Source organism: Aulonocara sp. 'chitande type north' Nkhata Bay, linkage group LG18 (genome assembly GCF_057382095.1).
Source record: "Aulonocara sp. 'chitande type north' Nkhata Bay isolate Kocher_YH1m ecotype deep benthic linkage group LG18, A_spYH_male_GT1.1, whole genome shotgun sequence".
Lineage (NCBI taxonomy): Eukaryota > Metazoa > Chordata > Actinopteri > Cichliformes > Cichlidae > Aulonocara > Aulonocara sp. 'chitande type north' Nkhata Bay.
In genome coordinates, this window is record NC_141361.1 from 68,380 (window position 1) to 96,220 (window position 27,841).

The following is a 27,841-nucleotide window of genomic DNA, read 5'->3' on the forward strand; positions in this document are numbered from 1 at the left end:
TTGTATAACTATGCATGTGACAAATAAAGAACCTTGACCTTATTTAGCCGTGGAGGGAAACAACTGAAAATATGAAATAAACACATGTAAGCTGAGACTCTCTAAAGAAACAGCTGTTGTTGTTCAGCTTTTCATTTCGCCATTTGTTGATTCACTCGAAGAGCGAGTAACATAACATGGGTCAAGTGATCAGTTTGATATCTTTCGTGATTCACCGTCATATTTACATTATCTGTACAGTACGACTGATTTGCTTTGGTACCTGGTCGAACTTCTCCTCTGTCTGCCTGGCTGCGTTTCTCTAACAGCGCACTCGCAGGCAGCAGCTGCCCCGCCCCCTCGCTCAGTCGCTTAGTGCCTGAGCTCGGATCAAAGCAATATTAGGGGGGATTCACGCACAGTCGTAAATTCCCACAGTGTGCACTATGTGCTTCGAATATTTTGTGTAGCTTTTATTTTATACAGTTGTCAGCCAGACATCTAACTATGAAAAAATTACTCCATAACAACCCGGGCTTCTGACATAACAACCCGGGCTTAAGCCCAGTAAGCCACCCCCCCCCGCTCCGCCACTGCTGGACACACCAGCTGCACATGTTTCTGTCTCTTTAAATCACACTGGCACAGTTTCCGGAGCAGAGTTTGTGTGGGGTCATTTATTTTGAAAGTCTTCATTTGTCCTTATGCTAAAAAAACAAAAAAAAACCCCACACACACACACCATGGTGCACCTTTAACACACCTGTGACAGGTGACTCTGTCACTTAGCTGTCAGGGGGGAAAACAAGAGAAGTCACAGGTGAAGCTGCAGGTCAAACTTTATTGGTAATGACATGATGCGCACCGCTAAAAACACGGTGTCACCAAGAGCGCAATGCACAAACATCATGGCTGATTCTTTGGAAGCCTGCTGGGTTTGGAGCGCCACGGTCTCAGCAACGCCAACGGTCAGCGGCAACAGTGTTGGGCTGAAACAGAATATATGTACCTGTGTTATGCATTTAAAATACAAACGTGTATCTGGTCTTTTCCAGTTTCATATGTTAGGCTATGCCCTCTCTAATGTCAGCGTCCTGTTAATGTTGGTGGGACCCGGAGCCAGCACAGCAGAGCCAGCAGTGCACGGGCAGGAATGCATTTCTTACTAGGAAAGTCCGAAACCACATTTAAATGAGAGAGGGATGAAATCTGAGCGTGCAATGCAAACTCTGTTTGTCAGCAACCGAGCTGCTCTCAGCGTCAAAGACTCCAACCTAAAGAAACATCTGGAAGTACGTTCTGTTTAAAAACTAACATTAGCCGACTGCAGCTAGCTTGTTTTAGCTGTGGTAGCTACCTGGGTCATGTGCCACTTCAGTATCTGTGATGTACTGTTGCTATTACTGAAGGCTACTCACCACCGAGCTAACACTGTTAGCTGGCGTTAGCTGAGGTTAGCAGACAGAAACAAAACATGACTGATACAGTCATATGTTGCAAAAAGTGCAGCCTTACCTAAAGTCCACCTACTGTTACTCATTTATACTAAGACTTAAACATCTAGTTGGTATGGCGGGTAACCTTCAGTAAAAGTAATAAATCACACAGTTAAATCATGTAGTTAGAAAAAGCATGATAATATGTGAAGTAATCCAAAGTATTCAGAATAGTTACTCTCATTGAGTAACGTAAAGGAAAACGTTACAAACTACATTTTGGGGCATGTAATCTGTAATCTGTAGTGGGACACACTTAAAAGTAACCTTCCCAACACTGCGTGCTAACGGTCTGCGCTAACAGCGCTAACGGTCAGGAGACTAGAGTGGCTTCTCAGCAGCATTCATGTCCATAGAGTCAAAGTTCACGTCAGAACAGCACAGTATGGTAGCGCTGCTGCTCTGTGAGATCATTGGTTGGTTGAGGACCACCATGAAGAAGACATGTTGCGGTTGGAGAAGCTCCTGCTGAAACTCAGGCGGTGATTAACATATTTAACATGTCAGGGTAGTGTTGAAAGGCCCCTCCCCTCACTCAGCGGGCCGGTGGTCGGTGAACCTCTTTAGGTGGTAGCGCAGAACACCTCGGGTCTTGAAGGTCTTGCCGCAGCTGCAGACGTGCGGCCGCTCGCCGGTGTGGTCGAGCTGATGAACACGCAGCATGGAGCTTGTGAAAAAGAACTCGCCACAGGTGATGCAGTAGTGGCTCTTCTCGCCAGTGTGCTTGGAGCGCTGGTGGCTGACCAGCGAGCCAGACGTGATGAAGCTCTGGCCGCAGTCCTGGCAGGTGAAGGGCCGCTCGCCGGTGTGAATCCTCTCGTGCGCCCTCCACGAGTTGTGGTAAGAGAAGGACTTCTGGCAGTACGAGCACTGGTACAGCTTCTCCTTGGTGTGCGTGCGCCGGTGCACCTTCAGGTAGTGAGCGATGGTGAAGCTCTTCCCGCAGTCATTGCAGGTGAACGGCTTCTCGCCCACGTGGAACAGCGTGATGTGGGACCTCAGGTGGGATGACTGCGTGAACCGTTTCCCACAGGTGGTGCAGAGGAAGGGCCGCTCACCGGTGTGGGTCACCATGTGCGCCTTGAGATGGGGCGACTGCGTGAACCGCTTGCCGCACTCGGAGCACTTGTAGGGCTTGAGTCCGGTGTGCGTGCGGTCGTGCAGCTTCAAGCCCTGCAGGCTGGAGAAGCACTTGCCGCACTCAGTGCAGTGGTAGGCCTTCAGATCCTCGTGGGTGCGCTGGTGGCATCGCATGCCGCTCAGCAGCTTGAAGGCTTTGCCGCAGGTGGGGCACTTGTGCGGTTTCCTGTTGGAGTGGGTCACCTGGTGCAGCTTCAGGCTCTGAGGGTTGCTGAAGGTCTTGTTGCACTTGGGGCATGGCAGCAGCTTCCGGCTCTTGTGGGACTTGCGGTGGAAGTTGAAGCCCTGGTAGGATATGAACATCTTATCACAGACGGTGCAGTGGTAGCACTTCTCGCCGCTGTGAAGCTCCAGGTGCTCGCTGAGCTCGTCCTGCTCTCCAAAGCCGTCCCCGCAGAACCAGCACTTAAAGGGTTTGGTGCCAGAGTGCGTCCGGTGGTGGGTCTTCCAGTCCCTCTTCAGAGAAAAGGTCTTGTCGCAGTAGGAGCACTGGTAGGGCGCCGTGCGGTCGTGGACCTGCTGATGGACAACCAGGCTCATCAGGGTCGGGTAGGTCTTGCCGCACTGCCAGCACTCGTTGGGCTTCTGGCCCCGGTGGACCCGCAGGTGAGCCTCCAGGTGGGACTTCTTGTAGAAGCCCTTGTTACACTCGTGGCAATACACCATCTTCCTGCCCGTGTTGGTGGCCTGCTGCTGCCGCTGCCTCCGTTCGCTGAGCTCGGGGTGATCACCTGTGGGGAAGCGGAGTTCAAAGGTTAGAGACGAAGAGGAACGCGACATCCACACAGCCACAGCCAGCAGGCAGTTCATTGATCCTGCCGTCCAGCTGCCGGGTTAACCAGCAGGAAGAGGTTTTCCTCCGATTCTGTTCCCAACACACGGAAGCCCGAGGACATCACGTCTCCTTTGTTAGGAAACAGCCACAAACACACTGCTCTGTCTCAAAGACACAGTGTTTGAGGTTATGGACAAGACAGCAGAGCCGGGTATCATCACTTCTAGAATCGATTTGATTTTGACTCAGAAATGTTGTAATTCTGATCACTTATCAGCACATTCCATATTTTATATCCATGTATACAAACAAAGCTGACAGTGTGAGACTTCATCACAGCAGATGTCTTTGTGTCAAAGTAACTGAGGATAAAACATGAAGCAGATTTTCCTGGCCTGGCGTTTTATAGCAGATAACTTTCAAAATAAAACCATGACTCAACATTACCTGATGCTGCAAATTACAGACACAGCTGAGAGTTCTTTGACCTTTAACCTCAGATTCTGCTGTTTCTGATAAAATATGTTTATATTTAAAAACCGATTCAGGATTTAATGAATCGATGTCACTTTTTCAAACTAAAAAACGATTTGAATCAGAAACTCGATCACTGAAACCCAAGTTAGCGGTTCTGCTTTCCTCGTTTCTAAGGGAGTTCTTCCTTCCTACGTTCCCTCCTGCTGCTGCTGTGCAGAGTCTAAATAATCTGCAGCTGAAGCAGCAATGCAGAAATCTGAGGCATGGCTGAGTGATGTGGTGGAGATCATCACTGTGACGTCTCTAGTTTCAGCAGCTTGTTTCCCTTCCTGTCACTTTCTTTTTTGCTTCATTCACCTGAATTAAAGGGGAAGTTTCCATCTTAGACATCTGAATGTCTGACCTGACCGGAATAAACGCGATTTGGACTTCTGCTCAGACAAAGCAGCCACAGATATCTGATATTTTAATCATGAATTACCCAAAGACAGGAAGTCCCGCCCCTCCAGCCACACCCTGCAGTCACTCAGCTTGACTGACAACTTCCTGAGGATCGGGTACGAGCGGATCTCCACGTCGCCCTCCGGCTCCGTTTTCACCTGAATGCCGGCGAACTCCTCAGCCTGGAAGGACAGATTTCAGACAGCATCGCACGGTGAAAACACACGTGACCGCACAAACACACTTCATTCTTATTCAGGGTCACATGACTCTGCAGCAGCTGCAGTGACGGGTGTGACTTCATGAAGGATTTGAACCGTTCAAACACAAACAGACATCTGTAGCTTTAAATTTGAGCACAGCTGTTCTGTTACTGGCCACCAGGGGTCCTGACAGGTCAGCTCACATTAGCAAACAAGCTGCGTCTGTCCACCTGTGACGGTGCACAATCACCTGTGACACACTAACACGCATGTATGCAATAACTGTGCTGCACAACATTCTGAGTAATGTGCAGAGGGGCTGTAAGGGCGGAGGAGCAGGGCTCATTTCTGCGTCTGTGCTGGACTGTTACTGTGGGTGGGGCTTCATGGAGCTCCACACACAGCAACAGGGAGGTAATGCGTTACTGAAAGCTAACGTAGAAGCTAGTTTAGTTAGCACTGACATGTCGCATAGGCTGAGGTTAGTTCCTCAGTTTTCAGGCCCCTTCAGTCAGGAGACAGACACCATCTCTGAAGATCCAAACCTCTTTATCCTGCCGCCCCTCCCTGAGCCTGGCTCTGCTGCAGGTTTCTTCCTGGTAATACGGGAGGATTTCATTCCCACTGTCCCATCTGATCGTCGGGGTGTTATTGTAGGGTCTACCTTACAATATGAAGTGACTGTCGTTGTGATTAACTGCTATGAACATAAAATTGAACTGAATGCAGCCGGGCAAGACGCAATCAGACAAAGCCAGTAATCAGATTACTGCATTATCGAAATGAGGAACACCGGGGGCGGTATCGATCAGGTGGCGTGTGCGACTGTCAGCCTAACTAACCTGCAGTCAGCATGCACTCCTGAGCTCAGTGTCCTCATGGTGCACATTTTTCTTCCAGTCCATCAAAGATCAAATCACAGCGTTCCTGAGTTTCTCCTGCAGGACTGAAAACTGGCGCTGAGCGGACACGGGTGTTTGTGTTCCTGCAGGAACTCTGCGTGGTAACTTACACTGACCGGATTGTAACCTGACACCATGACCTTTACAGAACCTGACGTGCACACCACCGCGACTTGAATAGAGATTAAAATGTGACGTCATTTCTGGGGTAAAGCCGCAAAGGATTGTAGGTACGAGTGGTAAGCGGTACTAGCGCACACAGGCTTTCACGTGAAAACAGTTACACAGCGATAAAAAGAAACACAAAAATAGCAAGAAGCTGTTGTATTATTAACTCATTCACTGCCAGCCATTGGCAGTGAATGAGTTAAACCCATTGACTCATTCACTGCAATTGACGGCTATAGACGTCAATGGCAGTGAATGAGTTAAATGCAACAGCCGGTCGCATGACAGCCACGGGAAGCCGACGGGTAAAGAGATCGGTTGTTATCGGATTACGTCGTTGAAGAGAAATCGTTCGAGCCATGTTTCCGAAGTAACAAAGAGGCGACGGATGGTCTGGATTGCAGCCATTCAAAGACCAAATATGACGTCCCAGAACACTCCAGCTCACAGGTTAGTCTGCTCCAAGCATTCCCACAAAGGTCAGTCTGCTGTTGTAGTTATTACGTATTTTATCATAATTGTTGATGTAGGTTACAAATAAGTCTTATATTGATTTGAATTCATTGCTGCTTTGTTCACTGTGGCTTTGCAGGCTAATGTTTGTTGTGTTTTGTAGAAAAACCAGCCAACAAAATGCTGGAATGTGATCCAGGCTGGGCCCCTCTATCAGCCTGGGTCAGACCAAGTTTAAAGCTGCTACCACAGCCAGATCTGATCGGTTACAAGAGAGAGCGAGATCAAAGCAGCCACGAAAAGTCTGCATACATGTGCCCAAGTGTTGCATTGAAGCAAGCAAGTGATGAATAACTGTTTTCCAGTATGTTGTTTTGATATGTTTTTTGCATTGTTGATTTGTTTTTCACTGAAGCAGCTAATAAAGCACAATTGAATACAATGTTGCCTCTTTCCTGTAAGACTCTATAATAGAACGAAATAATAATGCCAGTTATAAATAAAGACAATAAATTGAATGAATTACGAAACACTCATTTTATTTCTATTGCATCTGAAAATGTTGTGTAACACTACAACCTGAAACGACAATTAGATGTGTTTGCTGTGATGGAATCGTCCAAATCACCACAGTAAACTGGAGCTGGGCTTGTTGCAGGGATCTGACGTTAATAAACGTGAAGTGCATGCACTCACGCTTCGGACCGTATAATAATAAATATGTGCGTGATGAAAGTCGGGCAGCAGGCTAACGTCCCTACTCCACTCTGTATGCTCGTGTGGGTCTGACCCTTTCACTCCTTGGATTTTTTTTGCCTCTTCGTGCGGAGCTACCGAGTTCTCCTTCGTTTTGCACAGAACTGTTTTGGGGCAAATAAAATGCAAGTAGGGATTAAAACCACAGAATTAATGATTACCGGTGCTGGAAATGCTAGCGCTTGATGCAGTGTATTGATTTTGCTGCCACTCATACCTACAATGCAATGCGCGAAAGTCACGTGGTCTGTCGACCTGTGGAAGATGGCGGCATAAGGAGAAAAGGACTTTCCAGTTGGGACTCGGACGCCGTGCCTGATGATGCGTGTTATCTTTTACACGTGTTCAGGTTGTTTCATGCTGTGATGTTTGTCTGTTTCCAGGATCAATAAAGTTTTGTGTTGTTCTCTATAGTGAAAGATTCACGACTCTGATTTAAGGAGGTTAATCTATGAGCCCCCCGCCCCGTAAGCCCCCTGGCTACGGCCCTGTAACATCGATCGCTCATCAATAATCAGTCGAACGAATCCGTGGATCAGTAACCGAGTCTGGACTCCGTTCAGTGTCCGCTGCTCGGACCCGGAGCCCCTCACAGCGGGCCTGGCTCCAGCTGGGACGGTGCTGACAGCAGCCGCAGTGGGAGGCTCGGGTTCGGCTCGGTTTGAGGGATTCCTGACCGGAGTCCAGATCACCGGGGCTAGCCCGGTTAGCTTAGCCGCTCACATGACCGTGTCCGGGGGATCGGCCCGGCTCAGCCCTGCTCGGCTCGGCAGGTGTGCTTACCGGTGCAGCGGGGACGGGCTCCATGGTCCCTCCGGTTCGGTCGCAGGTTCCGGTTCTGACGGAAAAGACGAGCGAGAGTCCGGAGCGGCTAACAGCAGAGCAGCTGCTCCACTTCCGGGGGAAAGGTCAAAGAAAAAAACAAAGAGGAAACAGCGAGTGACCCCACCCCCACCACACTCACACACACTCACACACACACACACGTGTGTGTATTTATATCCTCGTGGGGACCTCCCATTGACATAATGCTTTCCCGAACCATGAAAAATGAGCCCAGCTGTAGCCCTGACACCACGTGCTGAGCGTGGAAACGCCCTCAGCCCCGTGGGGCCAAACCCAGGTCCCCACCAAGATACAAGGACACAGATACCAACACACACACGCACAGACACACACACTTAAATGCATTTATCAGTAACCGGGCCTCACGTAGGGTTGCTTAAAAAACGGAATCGTCCCGTATTTCGAAACACAAGTACACGTCCCGTATTGAGCTAATAAGGGACGCACTTTGTCCCGTAATACAGTGAGAATCAAAAGTAGTCTATAAATGTTAATGGAATTAACACTTTGTTTGAAAACATAATTCCCAGCCCCTCTCCTGCTTTGTGACCAATGAGCTGACAGCACACTTACGAGTATGACAATTCAGATTACCGCTCATCTCATTGGTCGAGGAAAGGTCGCTTGCGGAGAAAATACCGGAAGACAACAGATGACCACAACAAGAAGCATGGCCAACAGGGAAACAAACGCCGACACTGCGCTGCAAGTCTCGGATGACAGCACGCCTAAAGCTGGGCAAACACTGTGAGAGTTTTTCAGTCACGTTATTCAGCTCCTGCTCAAACTGCACGATTGACTCGCAGGGGTTAGAAGTTCATAGGTCACGATGCAGGTCTCACACTATACCGCCCGATGCTCTGATGCGACCTGAGTCACACTGTGCCTCCATAACATGAAGGTTATAACAGAGAATCTGTCGCTCTCCCTCTCTGTCTTTCACTCACACAGACACACCACCACCATCAACTTTGCTAAATTGCTAATGAAAAACATTGATCAGCTGTGATTGAGCAGCATGTAAATCCAACTATTTTCACGGTTGTTGTGGTCGTGATCATTTTGTGATGCCACATCGAAAAGGCTCGGATGAGCTTTCCAAAGTTCTCCAAGTTGTGCCTCCATCACTTGTGTCCAGATCACACGCTGCACAGCCGCGCTGCTCCGTCTTTTTCACCGATGTTTACGTGTTTGCGCATGAGCAGTGTGAGCGCCTGTGGTGACACCCTCACGAGCGATTGATGATCGGGAGCTGGTCGTGAGGTGTTAATCGCTTCTCGTTACCCCACGTATACTACACGACGCACGATGAAGGCCAAAATCGGACCGATCGCCAAATCGGTCGCACGACTCAAAAAACGTCTCAAAATGGGCCAAAAACCGCACAGTGTGAGCCCAGCATCAGAGCAGCAATGTTTGTTCGCTCAGAGAAAGAAAAATAGGCTGCAAAAGTACAGGGAGGACTGGGAAAAGGAAAACACCTGGCTGGGAAAGTGCACGATAACACCTTTAAAGCGCACTGCACTGTGTGCCGGCGCACTTTTTCTTGCTTCTAGTGGTGGCACATGAAGAACATGAGGGGCCTGAACCCTTAACCAATTTTTTGTCCACCAGGCCACGGCAGAAGCAGATATGGTATGTAAACACTGGTTTGTTTTTTTTAAACCCTCTGGTTAAGGTTAATATGGGCATGTGCAGTGAATATCAGCGCTATGTGGCCAGAAGTGTGATAATATAATTTATTTTGTGTAATAAACAACTGCAAGGATAGATGATTACAACAAATAGATGACTAATACATAAAAGTAATACATCGATGAATAATGATGATGAGTTATGATGCGTAATCATGGGAACAAGCGGGTTTACAAACAGGAGCAGCTGATTAGCTTTAGAAAAGCTGAAATAATACCTCAGCTGAAGCCAATTGTACTAAATGCACTAAATGTGCACTGTTACAAGAATGTTTTTCTTTCTATTGTTTTCTATTATTTTAAGTTAAGCAGGACAGAGTTCTTTTAAAGAAAGATTTACTTATATTCTCAAAAGTTAAGCATGACAGGCTTCTGTTTAAGAAAGAGACCTGTTTTACTGTGTTAATGTTGTCATTTTGAGCTAAAAATAAATGGCTAAATGATCATTTGTTTCACATACGGTCATATGACAAAGAATATGCATCTGCTTAAATCAAATTCAAGTCAAATGCTTAAAAATAATTTCACACACAACAAAAAAGAGCTACCACACTGGGTTGCCCGGCCCTGGCCACGAGGTGTCCCTTATTTATTTTTCAGGGAGTTGGCAACCCTAGCCTCACGGTCCCAGCAGGCTGCAGCAGGGTCACCTTTAGGACGACAGACTGAAGGATCCAGGTGAAGTGAGCGCTGCTGTCACTGCGAGCTGCTGTTTCATCAGCAGCAAAGCTTTCAGGAGGGTGAACACCAGGAAGGCAGCAGGACCACATGCAATCCCAGGTCAGGTCCTGAGAGCCTGCGCTGAGATCTTCAGCCTCACCACATCACTTCTTCACTTCCTGAGGTCTGGAAGCGCTTCTGCTCCCTCAGGGCCAAAACAGAGAAAATGAGGAGGAGCTTCTTCCCTCAGGCTATCCGGGCCCTGAACCAGGTGTATGACTGGAGGACTGGACTCGCTCATACATCGCATCACTGCACATGGACTCGAACCATAATAATGCACCTCATTACTATACCTCCCACTGCAAGCTGTTTATTTCAAATGTAACTCTAACTCTTAGTTCAGACTTCTTAGGTTAAATTCTTAATTTAAGTAATAATTACTTTACTTTGATGTTCATGTTTTATCTGTTAAGTTACTTTATTCAGTTCTTCGGTACATTTTCACTGTAGTTTTCTGGTCAGAGATTGCACAGCAGCAATCATTTCACTGCCTCAATATCTATCAGTGAGTGCACGAGGTTTGAATACACACATAATATACAAACAGCACACGCTCATACACACACTCAGCTGACCTAGTTCATTCCCTCTGTGAGTTTGCTGCTCAGGAAGCTGCTGCTTGTTCATCGTGCTGTTCATATTTCTGTAAATACCAGCCGTGATGCTATTACAGCTAAATGTTCTGCTGACTGGGAAACAAACAAAGGAGAACACAGTGTGACGTGTCAGGTATCCGCGAGTACACCCTCCACAGTTTTTCTTATATCTGTTCATAGGACAACACTGAACATATGTGATACAAATACTGTAAAGTAGTGAGCGTACAGCTGGCATAACAGTAACAATGTGCTGTCCACATAGCCATGTCTGAACTGAGCGCACCCTGAGGTTACCTGCAGCTCCGTAGGACAGGCTGCATCCAGCACAGGCCGAGCTGAGGGCCTCACCTGTGAGTGCTGCCAGCACTGCTGCAGAGGTTTGGGGCGGTCAGCTGAAAATCCAAAGTGCAATCAAGTCATCGATCAAACATTGTATAGATATATAAAAGTAATATACGCGTGTTGAATGATTACTGTGATGTAGCTGAGAGGCAGAGCGAGCTCTGTCTCAGTACAAAGCTCCTCTCTGCCTTCAGCTCGGACTCTGGCCTCCGGCCTCATCCTCGCCGGTTCCTCGCACACGACGCCGCCTCAAAGAACACTGGCGAGTTTAAGCACAGGAGGGGACAGACGTCTCCATATAGGCCTGCAGTTCCCGGCCTCCATACGCTGCTCGACTTCAGGAACACAGCTTTTATTAGCCCCAAACACAACAGAGGTCAGAGGTCACCAACAGGTACTGCAGTCTCTGTCATGGCGGCCGTTGCTGGAAACACTCAGTACAGAACAAACAGCTGCAATAATGTGAACATTAACCGCGACAGAGTGTCAGTCAGACGAACAGGCTCCGCCCCTCAGCCTGCTACCATATATATTTATAGTGTCAAAGAACAGTAATTACAGCTTCTACTGATAATCCTCCTGATAAACAGCAGGCGGGTCTCTGTAACCCAGCCTGCAGACTGAGGGAAACATCCTGTGACAGGACACAGCATCCACGCTAAAGTTCAGAGGTCGCTGTCCCGAATTCAATAAATGTGGAGCAATGAAACAAACCAACAGAAGAGTGCAATCAAACAATGAGTTTATTAAAACACACGCAGAAGAATCAGAATCAGAAAGGGTTTTATTGCCAAATGTTGAGCGGGTTTACAACATTAGGAAATTGCTGCGGTGCTTCAGTGCAAACATACTGTTATAAATTAAGCTTAAATAGACATGAAAATAAAAATGAGAATAAGAATTAAAAGTGCTAAGTAGATAGATATATACATGATATATACATGAGTGCAGGTGGTGATCAGTGCAAACATGGAATGATGCAGTGAACACAGCGTAGGGTCATGTGTTAGTGGTGGGAACAGTCATACGGTTATTGTTCATGTGTCCAACAGCAGAGGGGAAGAAACTGTTCTTGTGGCGAGAGGTTCTGGTGCGAATGGACCGGAGCCTCCTGCCTGAGGGGAGCAGGTCAAACAGACTGTGTCCAGGGTGAGAAGGGTCAGCTGAGATCCGGGCTGCACGCCCCAGTGTCCTGGAGGTGTACAGGTCCTGCAGAGATGGGAGTCTGCAGCCAATCACCTTCTCAGCAGAGCGCACAACACGCTGCAGTCTCTGTTTGTCCCTGATAGTGGCTCCAGCGTACCACACGGTGATGGAGGAGGTGAGGATGGACTCGATGATTGCAGTGTAGAATTGCATCATCGTCCGTGTTGGCAGGTTGAATTTCTTCAGCTGCCTCAGGAAGTACATCCTCTGCTGGGCTTTCTTGATGACGGAGGTGATGGTGGGCTCCCACTTCAGGTCCTGGGTGATGGTGGTACCCAGGAAGCGGAATGAGTCCACAGAGGTGATGGGGGTGTCAGTCAGGATGATGGGGGGGAGTGGGGCTGTGTGCTTCCTGAAGTCCACAATAATCTCCACTGTCTTCTGGGCATTCAGCACCAGGTTGTTGTGGCTGCACCAGGACACCAGACGTTCAACCTCCCTCCTGTAGGCAGACTCGTCCCCGTCCGAGATGAGCCCAATAACGGTGGTGTCATCTGCAAACTTGATTAGCTTGACAGACTGGTGGGTGGAGGTGCAGCAGTTGGTGTACAGGGAGAAGAGCAGAGGAGAAAGAACACAGCCCTGAGGGGTTCCTGGGGAGTCCAGATGCTGCAGGATGAAGTGTAGGGCCATGTTGATGGCGTCGTCTACAGACCTGTTGGCTCTGTATGCAAACTGCAGGGGGTCCAGGAGGGGGGCCGTGAGGGTCCTGAGATGGGAGAGAACCAGGCGCTCAAATGACTTCATGACCACAGATGTCAGAGCCACGGGTCTGTAGTCATTTAGTCCAGTGATCCTAGGTTTCTTGGGGACAGGGATTATGGTGGAGGACTTGAAGCAGGCAGGCACATGACATGCCTGCAGTGAGGAGTTGAAGATGCCAGAAAACACTGGGACCAGCTCGTTTGCACAGTGTCTGAGGGTGGCAGGAGACACACCGTCTGGGCCGGGAGCTTTTCGAGCATTCAGACTCCTAAACTGCTTCCTCACATCTGCTTCATGAATATGAAGAGTTGTGGTGGGAGGAGGTGGTGTGAAATCCTCTTTTGTGTGGGGTGAGGAGGGAGGTGTTGCAGGTGAACAGTTTGAAGGTGGTGATGGCTCTATGTAGGGGGGAGAGGTGGGGGAATTAGTGTCCAAAGTGCCTCTATTGTTGGGGCCGTTGGAGGTGTGAAGGCTGCCTGATGGCTCGTCAAAACGGCAGTAAAAGTCGTTAAGGGTGTTGGCTAAGAGCAAGTCATCAGTGGAGTGGGGGGTTTTAGGCTTGTAGTTGGTGATATTCCTAAAACCTTTCCACACAGAGGCCGAGTCATTCTCTGAGATCTGCTGCTGCATCTTCTCAGAGTGCTGATGTTTAGCAATGTCCACTTCTTTAGTGAACCTGTACTTGGCCTCTCTGTAGCAGTCCCTGTCTCCGCTTCTGAACGCCTTACTCTTTTCCAGCCACAGCTTTTTGAGTTTAGGAGTAAACCAGGGTTTGTCATTGTTATAACTCACCCTGGTGCGTGATGGCACAATGCTGTCCTCACAGAAGTGGATATAGGAGGTGACAGTGTCCGTAAACTCGTCCAAGCTGTTAGAAGCAGCCTTCATTGTGTCCCAGTCTGTAGACTCCAAACACGTGCGAAGCTCCTCCACAGCCTCGTTGCTCCACAGTTTTTTAGTCCTCACGACAGGTTTGGAGAGCTTCAGCCTCTGTCTGTACGCGGGGATTAGGTGGATCATGATGTGGTCAGAAAGACCGAGTGAAGCGCGGGGCACCGCGCGATAGGCCCCGCTGATCGTACTGTAACAGTGGTCTAATGTCCTCTCCTCTCTGGTCGGGCATTTAATATACTGCTTGTATTTTGGGAAGCTCATGGCTCAGATTGGCTTTGTTAAAGTCCCCAAGAGCAATGATGAGAGAGTCTGAAACCCGTGTGATCAATGTGACAAATATGACCTTTGAATAAAGAAGGAAAACACATTTAATCTTTTTCCATGTTAATACATATTTGTAAATGAATTAAAATGTAATTATTCTGTGATTACAAAGTTAAAGTTGTCTGTTTAATCTGGTTCCATGTCGTGTTGCTGCCACCTAGTGGTGGACTTCAGAGTTGTGCTTGTGCTGCCAGCCTGAGGACTCGTGCCAGGAAAACAGGCTTGGACGATATGGACTGCAACTGCTTATGAACGTTTGGCAGAAAGGTGCACATGTTTGTGTGTTTTACTTTGTGTTACGTTTTATTTGGGTTGTAATTTTATTTTGCTGACAGAATATTTGTTTCCAGTTGTTATTTCACTGTAGTTTTTTGTGGTGTTTGCCGGTGAATGGAAGATTAAAATACAGATTAAATATGGGTTGGAGGATTATTCTAATCCAAACATCAAAAAGAATAACCTGCAGGAGCAGTTGCTAAAATCCAACCTAACTATGCCGACCTTTGCTGTGTAGAACAAACCTGCTGGAAACAAACAGCAGTCTGACTTTACTGATCATTGTGAGCAACACGGAGGTTCACAGAGGGAGGTTTGTGCTGGAGCAGCAGGTTCAGCTCGCCGTCTTCAACGCGCTCTGCTTCCTTGTTTGATGTCTGATCACAGCTCCTGACATGTGTAATGAGCAGCTTTGTTCGGACCTGTGCAGGTTTGTGTGCGTCAGCGTCACAAGCAGGTATCACGCTGGGGTTCAGACTGTTTCCAAACATCGCTGACCAGACAGCGCACTCCCACCTCCCAGGTGTCGACACTTCAGCACAGTAGAACGTGCTTGTGTGACAGGGCGACCGTGGCTCAGGGGGTTGGGAATCGCATCTGTAACCGGAAGGTCGCCGGTTCGATCCCTGGGCTCTCTGTCCTGGTCGTTGTGTCCCTGGGCAAGACACTTTACCCTACTTGCCTACTGGTGTTGGCCAGAGGGGCCGATGGCGCGATATGGCAGCTTGGCTTCTGTCAGTCTGCCCCAGGGCAGCTGTGGCTACACCTGTAGCTGCCTCCACCAGTGTGTGAGAGTGAATGAATAGTGGTATTGTAAAGCGCTTTGGGTGCCTTGAAAAGCGCTATATCAATCCAATCCATTATTATTATTGTGTAAGCGAGGCAGTGCTCAGGTGGCGTCCGTTTGGGCGATCCTCTGCGATCATGTCTGAGCTGTGTGCTGGAATCAGGGAAACCCGAATCCTCTTCTTTGATCGGGGTAAAAAACCTGCACTGGTTACCCGAGCTGATCACGTAACCCTGTGTGTGTCCTTCTGTGCGAGTGGACTAATGCAGCCTGATCACTCGTGTTTGTTCAGACGACTTCCTGAGAATCTGGTTGTGGAGTTCTCTGGAACAGATTTTATGAGACTGTTTGGGATCGTTTCCAAATTCCAAAGAAGACGTCAAAGAACCAGTTTCATAACTGAACATGAGATATTTGTCTGTTTATGTAACACGTCTTACTGTGGGACGTCTAAATTTAGACGTCTCGTGTAAACAAAACAGTTTGTCTGTATTCCAGGTGTGGCACAACAACAGCCTGAGACATGGGGTGGGGCAGAAAAGGAAAGCTTGACAGCCACAGTCACAACAGGATACATCAGCTTGTCCCGATTCTGAGGGAACAGAGAGGGAACAGAGGGAACGTCGGCTAACGTGGGAACGTCGGCCCACTTTAAAGATGGACGTGGTTTCCTGCAACGCTCCTCAGCATCTACAGACTTCAGAGAAGACTGACAGAAACGAGCCGTTCACTTTTCTGTTTATTGATCTTTGAAACCTCACATAAGTACACATTTGTTTGGACTTTCTGTGTCCTCCAATCAGACACTGTCTGGAAACAGGAAGCAGTGAATCACGCTGAAAGAGTCGGAGGGTTTGCTGCCATCAGGTGGCCACACTGAGGAACTACAGCTGCACATTCAAATCAAACTTTATACACAATTACACAAAAACATCACAGTCATCATAAAAGCATCTGTCAGAGCGTGCAACCACGGTCATCAGAGCGTCACAGCCAGAGCAACGACCCGCCTCCACAGTTACACACACAACAGGAAGTGTGTCGCACAGTCAGACATTTGTGTTTATAACATTTACAACATGCACAAAGTTTAAAAACACGTTCACGCTGCAGGCATGTGACTTTTGGAAGAAGGCGGAGCCAAACCAGCCCGGTCAGGTTCCAGTTAAAGTCTTTAACCAGTGAACAGCACCACCCTCAGGCAGGGAGGAGCACAGCGGGAACATCACTGATGCCTGGGTCAGAACTACAGCCAAACCTTTGACCCCGAGTGCAGCACATGCAGGATAAAGGAAAGAAATGTCACAACTCGAAGAGAAGCGAGAGAAAGCTCCCGCTACCATTACTCTGAAAACACATCCACTCTAGCCCACCCCACGAGTGGACGCTCTCCATGCCACTCAGCACAGACGCAATGAGGACTCAGTGAAGACTCTGAACCCGGCATACACGGGCTCAGTGAATTTGGTCTTGAAGGTGTGGAGGTGGGTCAGAGTGTCAGAGGAGACCTTGAGGAAGGACAGAGTGCCAGCCTGACAGTCCACGTACACTGCTGCCCTACTAGAGTCGGACAGGGAGGATGAGGAGTAGGAGCGCGAGGAGAGTGCCGTTTCTTTGCCGTCGTGCCAGACGGCGTATGTATCGGAGCAGTACAGACTCCACGACTGGTTGTTCCACCCGAACAGGGTCTTGTTGCTGTCTCCTTTCCTTCTGATCCCTCTGTAACTCACCGCTATGTAAACCTCGCCGGTCCACTCCACCTCCCAGTACCCGCGACCCACCAGCCCATCTCTGCACAGCAGCTGAGCCCGGTCGAATCTGTCGGGATGATCGGGATACCGCTGAGGCTCCGACAGATACTTCACTTTCCTGGTATGGTGGGACAGTTTGAGTTTCCTGTTCACCGTGTTCATGTCGATGGTGAGCTGACAGCAATCTGATGAGAGAACAAACACAATCCAGCTACAGTCAGTCATCCAGGCCTCGGCGGTCTCAGGAGCCGAACCAAGACCACCGGACTTCTCCGAGTTTGTCCAGACGTTTCATCCGAGAGGCTGCTTCAGTTCTAAAGCCAGAAGGTGGACTACACTGACCTGGACCACTGCTCCAAAAGGTCAAAGGCCACTCCCTGAGGATGCCAGTGTTCACATTTCATCACATCTGTGTCCACTTTGGACAGAGGGCGTGGCTTACAACACAGACTGTGCACGACCTACAGTCCAGCCTGAGGTCAGGTGATCTCAGTATGGCAGGGTTACATTGCTTCGTCTTAGCTCATGAGATGAGTCACCATTGAGGGACACTCCCACCGGCGTTTAAATACCGTTTGGTCCAAGAACTGAAGCAGCTCCTCGGATGAGGCGTCTTCAAGAAACTTAAAGAAGTCCCGTCTGTCCAAGCTCGGCAGAATGAGTGATGGGACCGTGCGCTGTTTGAATCACATTAAAAACACACTTACACTTCTTCAGCTCTGACCTCACCCATCGGACTCCAGCAGGCTCCGCCCTGAAAGCAGGAGGGGGTCAGCATGCACACTTGGACATCACATGGCTGTCATACTGTTATAGACAGGCGTGATGGAGCGGGGCTCTCTGTGCTAGCTAGACTGATTCTTGGGTTTCCTACAGTAACAGGCTGTTCCTTCAACATGCAGAGATCTACAGCCATGGAGGGGAATGTGAGGCTTAAAATAAAGAAGCAGAGAGGAGAGGCTTTCTGCTCTCCTCTTTCAGTCCTCCTCCTCCTACCTGAGAGCGTCCGGTCTCCCGCGTGGATCCTCAGGTCGTGTAGGCACCTGCACGTTTCCTGTAAGTACATCCGGGGTCAAAATGATAGGTTTACACTTTTCACAGCACCTCAGAAAAAAATTCAATTCAATTCAATTTTATTTATATAGCGCCAAATCACAACAAAAGTCGCCTCAAGGCGCTTCATAGATACAGAGAAAAACCCAACAATCATATGACCCCCTATGAGCAGCACTTTGGCGACAGAGGGAAGGAAAAACTCCCTTTTAACAGGAAGAAACCTCCAGCAGAACCAGGCTCAGGGAGGGGCGGGGCCATCTGCTGTGATTGGTTGGGGTGAGAGAAGAAACAAACACGAGAAGGAACTCTGTGTCTGTCCTCATGCAGCACATCACAGACTGAAATCAGTCCGAGCGCTGAAGCTGCATTTATATGAACACAGGTTTATAATCCAGGTGTCACAGTCTCACACACAACCTCGTGTTTCTGCACTCACCTGGAAGCAGGTAGAAGGGCTTCGTCAGGGTGTGTAATTGCACGCTCGGCATCAGCTGCTGCATGCCTGGCACACGGAAGCACTGCATGACCTGTGGGTCAGAAATATCACACTGTGACCACGCATCAGCTCCACGAACAGGAGGACCAGAACGTGTCTCTGAGCCAGCACCATGACATCACAGGCCCAGGGAGGCCGAGGGAGGACGAGGGAGGACGAGGGAGGACGAGGGAAGATGAGGGAGGGAGATCCAAGGAGGCCCAGGGAGGACAAGGGAGGACGAGGGAGGACGAGGGAAGATGAGGGAGGGAGATCCAAGGAGGCCCAGGGAGGACAAGGGAGGACGAGGGAGAACGAGGGAGGACGAGGGAGGGAGAACGAGGGAGGACGAGGGAAGATGAGGGAGGGAGATCCAAGGAGGACGAGGGAGGACGAGGGAGGACGAGGGAAGATGAGGGAGGGAGATCCAAGGAGGCCCAGGGAGGACAAGGGAGGACGAGGGAGAACGAGGGAGGACGAGGGAGGGAGAACGAGGGAGGACGAGGGAAGATGAGGGAGGGAGATCCAAGGAGGCCCAGGGAGGACAAGGGAGAACGAGGGAGGACGAGGGAGACCCAAGGAGGCCCAGGGAGGACGAGGGAGGGCGAGGGAGGGCGAGGGAGACCCAAGGAGGCCCAGGGAGGACGAGGGAGGACGAGGGAGACCCAAGGAGGCCCAGGGAAGACAAGGGAGGACGAGGGAGGCCCAGGGAGGACGAGGGAGGGAGAATGAGGGAGGACGAGGGAAGATGAGGGAGGGAGATCCAAGGAGGCCCAGGGAGGACGAGGGAGACCCAAGGAGGCCCAGGGAGGACGAGGGAGGACGAGGGAGGGCGAGGGAGACCCAAGGAGGCCCAGGGAAGACAAGGGAGGACGAGGGAGGCCCAGGGAGGACGAGGGAGGGAGAATGAGGGAGGACGAGGGAAGATGAGGGAGGGAGATCCAAGGAGGCCCAGGGAGGACGAGGGAGACCCAAGGAGGCCCAGGGAGGACAAGGGAGGGCGAGGGAGACCCAAGGAGGCCCAGGGAAGACAAGGGAGGACGAGGGAGGCCCAGGGAGGACGAGGGAGGGAGATCCAAGGAGGCCCAGGGAGAACGAGGGAGGGAGGACGAGGGAGGACGAGGGAGGACGAGGGAGGGAGAACGAGGGAGGACGAGGGAGACCCAAGGAGGCCCAGGGAGGACGAGGGAGGGCGAGGGAGACCCAAGGAGGCCCAGGGAGGACGAGGGAGGGCGAGGGAGACCCAAGGAGGCCCAGGGAGGATGAGGGAGGACGAGGGAGGGCGAGGGAGACCCAAGGAGGCCCAGGGAAGACAAGGGAGGACGAGGGAGGCCCAGGGAGGACGAGGGAGGGAGAATGAGGGAGGACGAGGGAAGATGAGGGAGGGAGATCCAAGGAGGCCCAGGGAGGACGAGGGAGACCCAAGGAGGCCCAGGGAGGACGAGGGAGGGCGAGGGAGACCCAAGGAGGCCCAGGGAAGACAAGGGAGGACGAGGGAGGCCCAGGGAGGACGAGGGAGGGAGAATGAGGGAGGACGAGGGAAGATGAGGGAGGGAGATCCAAGGAGGCCCAGGGAGGACGAGGGAGGGCGAGGGAGACCCAAGGAGGCCCAGGGAAGACAAGGGAGGACGAGGGAGGCCCAGGGAGGACGAGGGAGGGAGGACGAGAGAGGCCCAGGGAGGACGAGGGAGGACGAGGGAGGGAGAACGAGGGAGGACGAGGGAGACCCAAGGAGGCCCAGGGAGGACGAGGGAGGATGAGGGAGGACAAGGGAGACCCAAGGAGGCCCAGGGAGGACGAGGGAGAATGAGGGAGGGAGGACGAGAGAGGCCCAGGCAGGACGAGGGAGGACGAGGGAGGGAGAACGAGGGAGGACGAGGGAGGCCCAGGGAGGACGAGGGAGGATGAGGGAGGACAAGGGAGGCCCAGGGAGGCCCAGGGAGGACGAGGGAGGGAGAACGAGGGAGGACGAGGGAGACCCAAGGAGGCCGAGGGAGACCCAAGGAGGCCGAGGGAGGATGAGGGAGGACAAGGGAGGACGAGGGAGGGAGGCTCAGGGAGGGAGACTGAGGGAGGCGTCACTCTTCAGTTTGAAAACGAGTATTTGTAGAAGCTTCAATGCTCCAGGTTCTGTAACAGGATGGGCTCTTTGGCTCTTTTTCCCCGACACGTTTCCTCCATTTATGGAGTAAAAGGCCAAATGGGCGGGGCTTTGAGCACCACCTGTGGTCACCTGTCTGGTTCTCAGACCTTCGTCGTGTTTTCAAAGAGTTCAGAATATTCTTAAACGTACTTTTTTGAAGAGTTCATCGATGGGATCCTGGACGCACCGACTGCTGAACACCTCAGCGATACTTTGGATGAAGAAGGAGCCGTACGCCGGGTGTTTGTATGCAGCTATGTCTGCAAACACAAACAGGTGTGAACAGCTGTGTGTGACAGTGATCAGTACTGGATGCTGCAGGACTCACGAGGCGCGCTGCAATGAAGAGTGATGAAATCCTTTTCCGTGTGCAGCCGAGCAGCTTCATTTACTGATCGAGCTTTCATGTTATCTGTGGGCACAGGCGGTCTTCCAGGTACGAGCACTGAAACAGACAACGCTTAGTGAAACGCCATGTTCACAGCAGCCGCCAGCAGCGCGCGAGCGGAGACTCACCTCCTCTGGACGCCTGAATGATGACGATCTTCGGTTTGTCCTTCAGCGCGGGACAGTTTCTAGAGTTTAAGCGCTCATAAATTCGGTCAATTTCTATCCTGTGATTGCCCGTTCCACAGATAGTTCCCATGCCTCCGTGGGACATGACAACAACAAACACGCTGTCTGTGAGGGGCAGTGTCGGACGTCTGCTAAACCTTTTCAGAGCTTCGTCCATTTTCTGTAAGAGCAAAAAGTCAGACGTCAGTCGTTGGGTCGCTGTGGAAAAGCAGTGCAAGCCTCAGTGAAGGAAAGTTACCTGTGCAGGTAGGTTCCGATGTCTATCCACCTCGTATCCCAGAGTGTGGAGCAGGTTGACCACGGCCTGCTCATCTTTGTCAGCCCCGTGTCTGGTTAATGCCGGATTGTAAAAATGCATGTTGTTGATCAGCAGGGCGACACGCTTTGTCCGTCGGGGCACATTTGTAGCCTGGATGTTTCTGGTCATGTTGTCGGTGCTCATCGCCATCGCTGCCCTGCGAGAAGATCAGAGGACAGAATCGGCTCAGTGGATCCGTCATGAACAGCTGCTGAATGAGCAGCGCTGCTCAACACGCTGCTCAACACGCTGCTCAACGCTGTCATCCATCACAGACGCCACAGTGATGCAGTGCACAACATTACCACATTATAAATAATATTATTGTTACTGTGTAAAGGAGGCAGAAGTAAAAACGTCCACATGTACACACGATCAGCACCGAGCTACAGGCTTTGTTCACTGCTCGCTTTCTTTGCTTGCATCAAACTTTGGATATTTTTTCTCTATGAAATAAACATGTTAGTGTAATGACAGCTGTAGTGTTGTAGGTTCAGCCTTGTTAGTCCTGTCTGTAAATGAAAGTTCTGCCACAGAGATGATCTCAGGTGAAAGTAGCTCCGCCTCCCGGGTCTGAACAGCAGGTTCATTCAGCCTGATGCGCTTTCAGCCTGCACGTGTGCGATTACACTGTAGAGTAATCACTTAAATCCTCATTCAGAGTGTGTTACTATAAAATGTGATTCACTGTGAGAGTAGTATGACATATAAACTACAATATACAGCATCATTTTTAACTTAAGGAGTAAGTTGCAGCCACAGTAAAATTTAATTCCTTGAACTGAATGGAACCTCATATATTAATAAATGTATTTGTTTATTCAAACAATGTGAAACATTATTACAGCCCACTTTGTATCAAACAGCCAGTCTCACTCTTACCAAAAAGAATATTCAAGTATACTTTAAAAACTAGAAAACAAGCAAGTATACCTTTAGTTTACTTTGTATGTATTTTCTTCCTTTTTTAGACCAAATTACATTTAAGCATCAGCATCTTTTACCTTTTGAACAGAGTAAGTGGGGCAAATCATTAATTTAAAAAATGAAATTGTGCAAACCGTGAGTGAAAAGGGTCAATAGTTAATAAACCTCAACTCTCAAAACACTTTCTCACCTGTTCACTATATGATTCTGGTGCTTGAACTATGGGAGCAGTTCTTTATAAATGAAGCCTTCTGATAGTTAGAACTGATATCTGATATCTGGGGAATGAAGAGATTTGTTACATGTGAAAAATATGTTTCAATTGCATTTTAATTACTGTTTTTCAATCAGAAGTAACTCCAGTGTAAACTAAAAAGTAAATTAATAGTATACTTGTAAGGTTAGTATTGTGATAGTCGAGTATATTTTAATTATACTCTTGTAGACATTATGACATTATGCTAGTACATTTATGGTGAGCAAAAAGTACATCTCAAAGTTAATTTCAAGAATACTGTTGTGTACTAAAACGGGGGCCAATAAAGTCCCCAGAAGCATTATTAGTATACGTACTAGGTAAGATATACTTGGGAAATATAATTGAAGTATACTTATTTTTGTATGGCCAGCAACAAAAACTAATGGCTACATTTAGAGTAATGTTTAAAAATGACTTCATTTAGCAGGATGTTGCTTTTTTCTCTTCTTATTCTTTCTTATACTGACCTTCATTTGTTTTGTATAAGGTGGTACTTTTTAAGACACCTCTGCCTAACGAGTGAACTGACCTAATAATATGCTCTGGTCGTCATTTTACACAAGGTGTCACATCCATGAAACCTACACCACTAACCAGCATCAGTCCTACAACTTCACTCTCAGAATTAATAAATTCTGGGACAAGCAGAAACTGTATTTTTAGCGGTGCATTTTGCTGCAGGCCAGACTGCTATTAAATGCTCTCCTAAAGAAATAATTCCTTTGTAGCACCACTGCGTCTTGGTTCAGGAGAGATGTCCTGATATACGTGATAATGTAACACGGGTGTTTATGTTTGTTCGTGTTTAGCGCGTTGGGTTGTGTTTTTAAAGCTTTGTAATGCGACAGGTGCGATAGCCGACACCACACCTTCACCTGACGTACAACGTGACGTATGACGCACACGTCGGGTATTCACTTTCAAAACAACAATGAGGATAGAAAATCGAGGTGGTTAATGCTCCTTGCGCTGGTTGCCAACCACCATTAAATAACAAGAAGAAGAAAATATTGATCTGCTTCTCTTAGTTTTGCACGTTTAAGACGCGATTCAGACTCAAACAAAGCTGCAAAGCAGGAGAACAACATGGCCATCAAATATTCTGTGCCACAGATACAGTTCGCTGCAGCACAGAGTGATGATGAGACCGTTAACATATGCAACTTAGAAGAGGTAACTGGATGTTCAATCGGGTTAAATGCAAGGTTGATTGGATTATATCTGAAGATCGTATGCTATTCGTGGTAACTCTGCTAGACTCCAAATTGCTGCTCGTCCATGCGGGAGTATCTCAAAATTAAATGAAACCACTTAACACTTTTTCCCTAAAACGGACTGACATGGGACACATTAAAGTTGGATCGGAACCTGCTAATCAGTCTGAAGGTAAGTGTTTTTTTCACTTATTCGAGAGAAGTCCGAAATGCGCTCTTAGTACTGTTTGTTTTGACTTTTAAGCTACCAGGATATTTTCATTCAAAGACAAAATGTCAATATCTCTGAATGTGGAGACTCAAAAGACTGGTTAGGTAATAGTTGCCGATGGATTTATGAGACTTGACAGAAACTTGGACGTTTGCAACAGGTGAATCGGTGAACTACCGAGGTTGCGCCCAAATGCTTAAAGCTGGTCAGTGTTTTCAGGTGTGCTTGTACTACCTGTACGGAGCGGAGTGCTGACTAAGTCATGTTAAACCCATTAAAGCGTCGAGCTCAAATCATTTGTGTGCACTGCTCTCTTGTCCGCACACATTTTCTCTTTATTGAAGCCTTTTGTGAATAATTTTGATCATGTAAAAACTGGGAATTGGTCCCTATTGACAATACTCTTATTTTTTGCATATGTCATTTAGGAAAGGTAATTGGTCACTGAACTTTCTGCAACTGTGTGTATTTCTAAATTTTGTGGCTTCAGTGCACGCAAATTTATATTGTTCAGTTTGCATGTTAAAAGCCACAAACATTAGCTCACTATAGGCTTTCCTGTGGAACTGAGAACTGCCCTGCCACTTTCAGGACATTTTCTGCCTTCATTCACATGCCTAGGAACAAGAAGGGAGACCACTGAGGAGGAGTTTTATAAGTTCACTGGTGACCTCGGCTGTCAAGTTCGTGGATGTGGGTATGCTGCATAAAACACGGTGAGTTACTGGTTAATATATTGCAGTTTATTGCCTTGCAGCGGGCTTACAGTGACATGCCGTGAATAAACGGTAGTATACCAATTTATTAATCACAGTATGACGTTACTTTGTTGACGTAATTTACAACATAACGTCACTGTCGCCAGTGAGATACCGTAAAAAAGGCTACGGTGCGTTACCATAGTGCTACCACACCAGCAAACACGGTGTCATCCTGCAGAACGGTGAGCTACCGTAACACAGCGACGCCAGTATGTTACCGTGAAGTGGCGATGAAAAGTCAGTGCTGCACACTCACACGCATGCGCTCTGTTTCATCGCAGGGTCAAACGCACACATGTGATCACGTGATCATGGCGCACACATGTTACCCGAGCGATGTCCCCATGAACTAGGGTGACCAACCGTCCTTTTATTTGCACTCGCTGACTATATGACACTTTTTATTTCGCCATTCATTAACCGCACAGAGAAGGAATGTTTCAATATGTTAAAGTTTTCTTTAAGCAGCAGTATTATTAAAGTTCTTCAGGACTGGGCCAAGTGTTTTCTTTATTGGAAATCAATGGTCACCCTACCATAACCAGCTCCACGGCGCCGTCGCGGTACAGCAAGATGGCGCCACGAGACGACTCGCTTACGTTTCAGCTGCCGACGTGTTTGAAGCCAGCAGCACACACATGTGACCTGACATCTGCTTCTCACCTTGATATATGATCTTTACTGGAGAGGCCAAAGGAGCCCTCTCAGGCTGGGTGGGAGAAAACACGCCGGGGGTGGGCACCGCTGCCCGCCGCCTCCCAGCAGACACGCCAGTGGTATGAGTTCAAAACTCTACATGTTATCGAGCTATTGCATTCACAGGTTCCTTTTAGCTGACACACCCGTGCTGTTCTCGAAGCTGTCGTTCTCGACTGCGCCCGGCCTGTCCGCCCGCGGGGCACAGCGGTACCCCATCAGGTGTTGACGGCTGCTAACGGCGGCTGGAAGCTTTGTGACTCTGACGCTGGAACTTTTTTGCTGGTTGGACTTTTGTTGGGTCACAGAAATAGTGGAAGAAGATGAAAGTTTCCAGAAATGAAGGTAAATGTTAGGAAAGAAACGACTGCAGTTTAAAGCTGAGAAAATACCAAATCTATCAAATCACGTCGCCTCGAGTCTTCAAGGAACCTTTCCAGGATTAACATTTGATAGGACGCTCCTGAAGCGTCGCTCAGCAGTCAGAGTCCGAGCTGAGGATCACTCAGAAACCTCGGACACGGCTGGAAGCTGTCAACGACACAAAGCAACACAAAGCAGAAGGGAGACTTACAGCAGGGAGTCCCGTCCTCCTCCGATGAACGCTTCAGTCTGCCGAGAGCTGCAAACAGCTCCTGCGTGGCGCCGTCGGCTTTTATATCCCCGCAGATTCTCCGTGCCAGGTTTTGTTCCAGATGACTTCCTTGGAAACTCGTTATTCAGTTCTCTGGAAGAGCTTTTGAAAGATTGTTTGGGACATTTCCAGATTCTCAAGAAAGCGGTCCAAGAGCCAGTTTCATATTTGAATATCTGATATTTCCCTGTTTTTCAGTGCAGGTCACTTTTCTGTGTGTGGTGTCCAATCACAGCTGAGGCTGCTCAGTGCTGGCTCACCTGGAACACAGGTACACTGTTGCAGCTGCATCTACACTTGATCATGCATCACGCAGTGCTGCTGCCTGAGGCCCTTTGATTGTGTGATAGAAACAGTTTACCTGTATTCCAGGTGTGCCACAACAAGCAGCCTGAGGCTCCGGGTGGGACAGAAAGTGAACGTTTCACAGCAACAGCCCGAGGCTGCGGACTCGCACCGACAACCTATTTCTGTCCTGTCTTTGCCTTCGTGTTGTCGGTGAGAGGCCGCATACAGCCTCACCTCTGCCCATGTGAACAAGCCTCGTCTGTAACTGTCGGCACGATGGCGCTTTGTGAAAAAGAGAAACTGTGAGCAGGGAGCTGTGCAGGAGCATGCCCACGCTGGCATCGACCACAGAAACGCCCACACTAGGGGTGGGTTTTTATAATCGATTCATCGATTAAAATCGATTCTGGCTTGGATAACGTAAAATCGATTCATTAAAATCCTGAATCGATTTTTTAATATAAATTTATTTTGTCCGAAATGCCAGAATCTCAGGTGACATCTCACAAAATTTCAAGAACCACCAAACAGTAAATGAGAGCAGGTACAGGGATTCTGCACATAGACTTAAACACAGGGCGTGACCCGCGGATCAGGATCAGTTAGATGTCGCCTTTCTCACAGTCGGGGCTGAAAGCCGACAGCTCGCTGATCCGGGTCTGCGCTTTGTGTTCACGCCCTTTATGCGCTGATTCTAAAGCTGTTAGTTTGATCTCTCTCCAAACAATATTGACCGAACCAGCAGCTAAAGAAGATCCAAACGCTTCACATAAACATCGTCATGAATTCTTTTACTGTTTTGCTTCCATTGCGATGCGCAGCTCTCTCTCTCTCCCTCTCTCCCCCCCCCCTCTCTCTCTCGAACAGTTTCCCTTTCTTCATTATTCGCTTGCTTGTTACACAAGTCTACTGTTGTTTACAGCGCTGTCGGCCGCTGTTTTTTCCCCTTTTACATTCTTCCGAAAATAAAACCTCATTTCTGCTGTTCAATACTGAACAAATTGAAACTTTTTAAAATTATTCAAAATGCAAAATGCTTAGCCGTGTGTCTAATAAAACCGCTGTAACGTCAGAGGTAACGTTCATTAATTAATGGTTTTCTTTCGTTTTTGATGTACTGCAGAATATTTTTATAAAATCCCAGGCCAGGAAAATCACCTACATGTTTTTCTGTGTTTTATCTTCAGCTACTTTGACACAAAGGCCTCTGCTGTGATGCTCACACCTTGGATAAAGTCTTGCGAGTGTCAGCTTCCTTTTTATAGATACAAAAATATGTAAATGTTCTGATCTGAATTATACTTCTGACTGTCAAAATTTCCCAGATTTAAATCGAATCGAATCGAATTAAATCGAATCGTGGATC

At 48.7% G+C, this 27,841-nt stretch overlaps 2 protein-coding genes across 3 annotated transcripts; both read right to left on the reverse strand.

The window, feature by feature from the left end:
• Positions 1–800: 800 nt before the first annotated feature.
• LOC147307492 (uncharacterized) lies at positions 801–7,718 on the reverse strand. The gene is made up of 3 exons (XM_086271797.1): positions 7,574–7,718; positions 4,349–4,490; positions 801–3,346 (listed from the first exon to the last, which is right to left on the reverse strand). The coding sequence occupies exons 1-3, from the start codon at positions 7,595–7,597 to the stop codon at positions 2,007–2,009; spliced, it is 1,506 nt and encodes a 501-aa protein (XP_086127923.1). The 5' UTR covers positions 7,598–7,718; the 3' UTR covers positions 801–2,006.
• An 8,194-nt stretch (positions 7,719–15,912) lies between these two features.
• Positions 15,913–27,210, reverse strand: LOC147307493 (caspase-1-like). 2 transcript variants are annotated; one of them, XM_086271807.1, is made up of 10 exons: positions 26,128–27,210; positions 22,603–22,690; positions 21,426–21,642; positions 21,128–21,347; positions 20,940–21,056; positions 20,762–20,871; positions 18,430–18,520; positions 17,934–17,991; positions 17,645–17,691; positions 15,913–17,122 (listed from the first exon to the last, which is right to left on the reverse strand). In XM_086271807.1, the coding sequence occupies exons 3-10, from the start codon at positions 21,633–21,635 to the stop codon at positions 16,587–16,589; spliced, it is 1,389 nt and encodes a 462-aa protein (XP_086127933.1). In that variant the 5' UTR covers positions 21,636–21,642; positions 22,603–22,690; positions 26,128–27,210; the 3' UTR covers positions 15,913–16,586. The 2 variants fall into 2 exon arrangements, with proteins under 2 accessions (XP_086127933.1, XP_086127932.1); XM_086271806.1 differs by lacking the exon at positions 22,603–22,690 and having other exon boundaries at positions 26,128–27,208.
• Between the last annotated feature and the right edge of the window lie 631 nt (positions 27,211–27,841).

Excerpts from the sequence above, each read along its gene's own strand:
- LOC147307492 (XM_086271797.1), bottom strand. The coding sequence starts at position 7,597 with ATGGAGCCCGTCCCCGCTGCACCG. Across the intron at positions 4,491-7,573 it reads AGCCCGTCCCCGCTGCACCG|GCTGAGGAGTTCGCCGGCAT; the intron begins GTAAGCACACCT and ends CTGTCCTTCCAG. Across the intron at positions 3,347-4,348 it reads GCGGGACTTCCTGTCTTTGG|GTGATCACCCCGAGCTCAGC; the intron begins GTAATTCATGAT and ends GCTTCCCCACAG.
- LOC147307493 (XM_086271807.1), bottom strand. The coding sequence starts at position 21,635 with ATGGCGATGAGCACCGACAACATGACCAGAAACATCCAGGCTACAAAT. Across the intron at positions 18,521-20,761 it reads TCGATGAACTCTTCAAAAAA|GTCATGCAGTGCTTCCGTGT; the intron begins GTACGTTTAAGA and ends TCTGACCCACAG. Across the intron at positions 17,123-17,644 it reads GAGGTCAGAGCTGAAGAAGT|ATTGCTGTCAGCTCACCATC; the intron begins GTAAGTGTGTTT and ends TTCTCTCATCAG.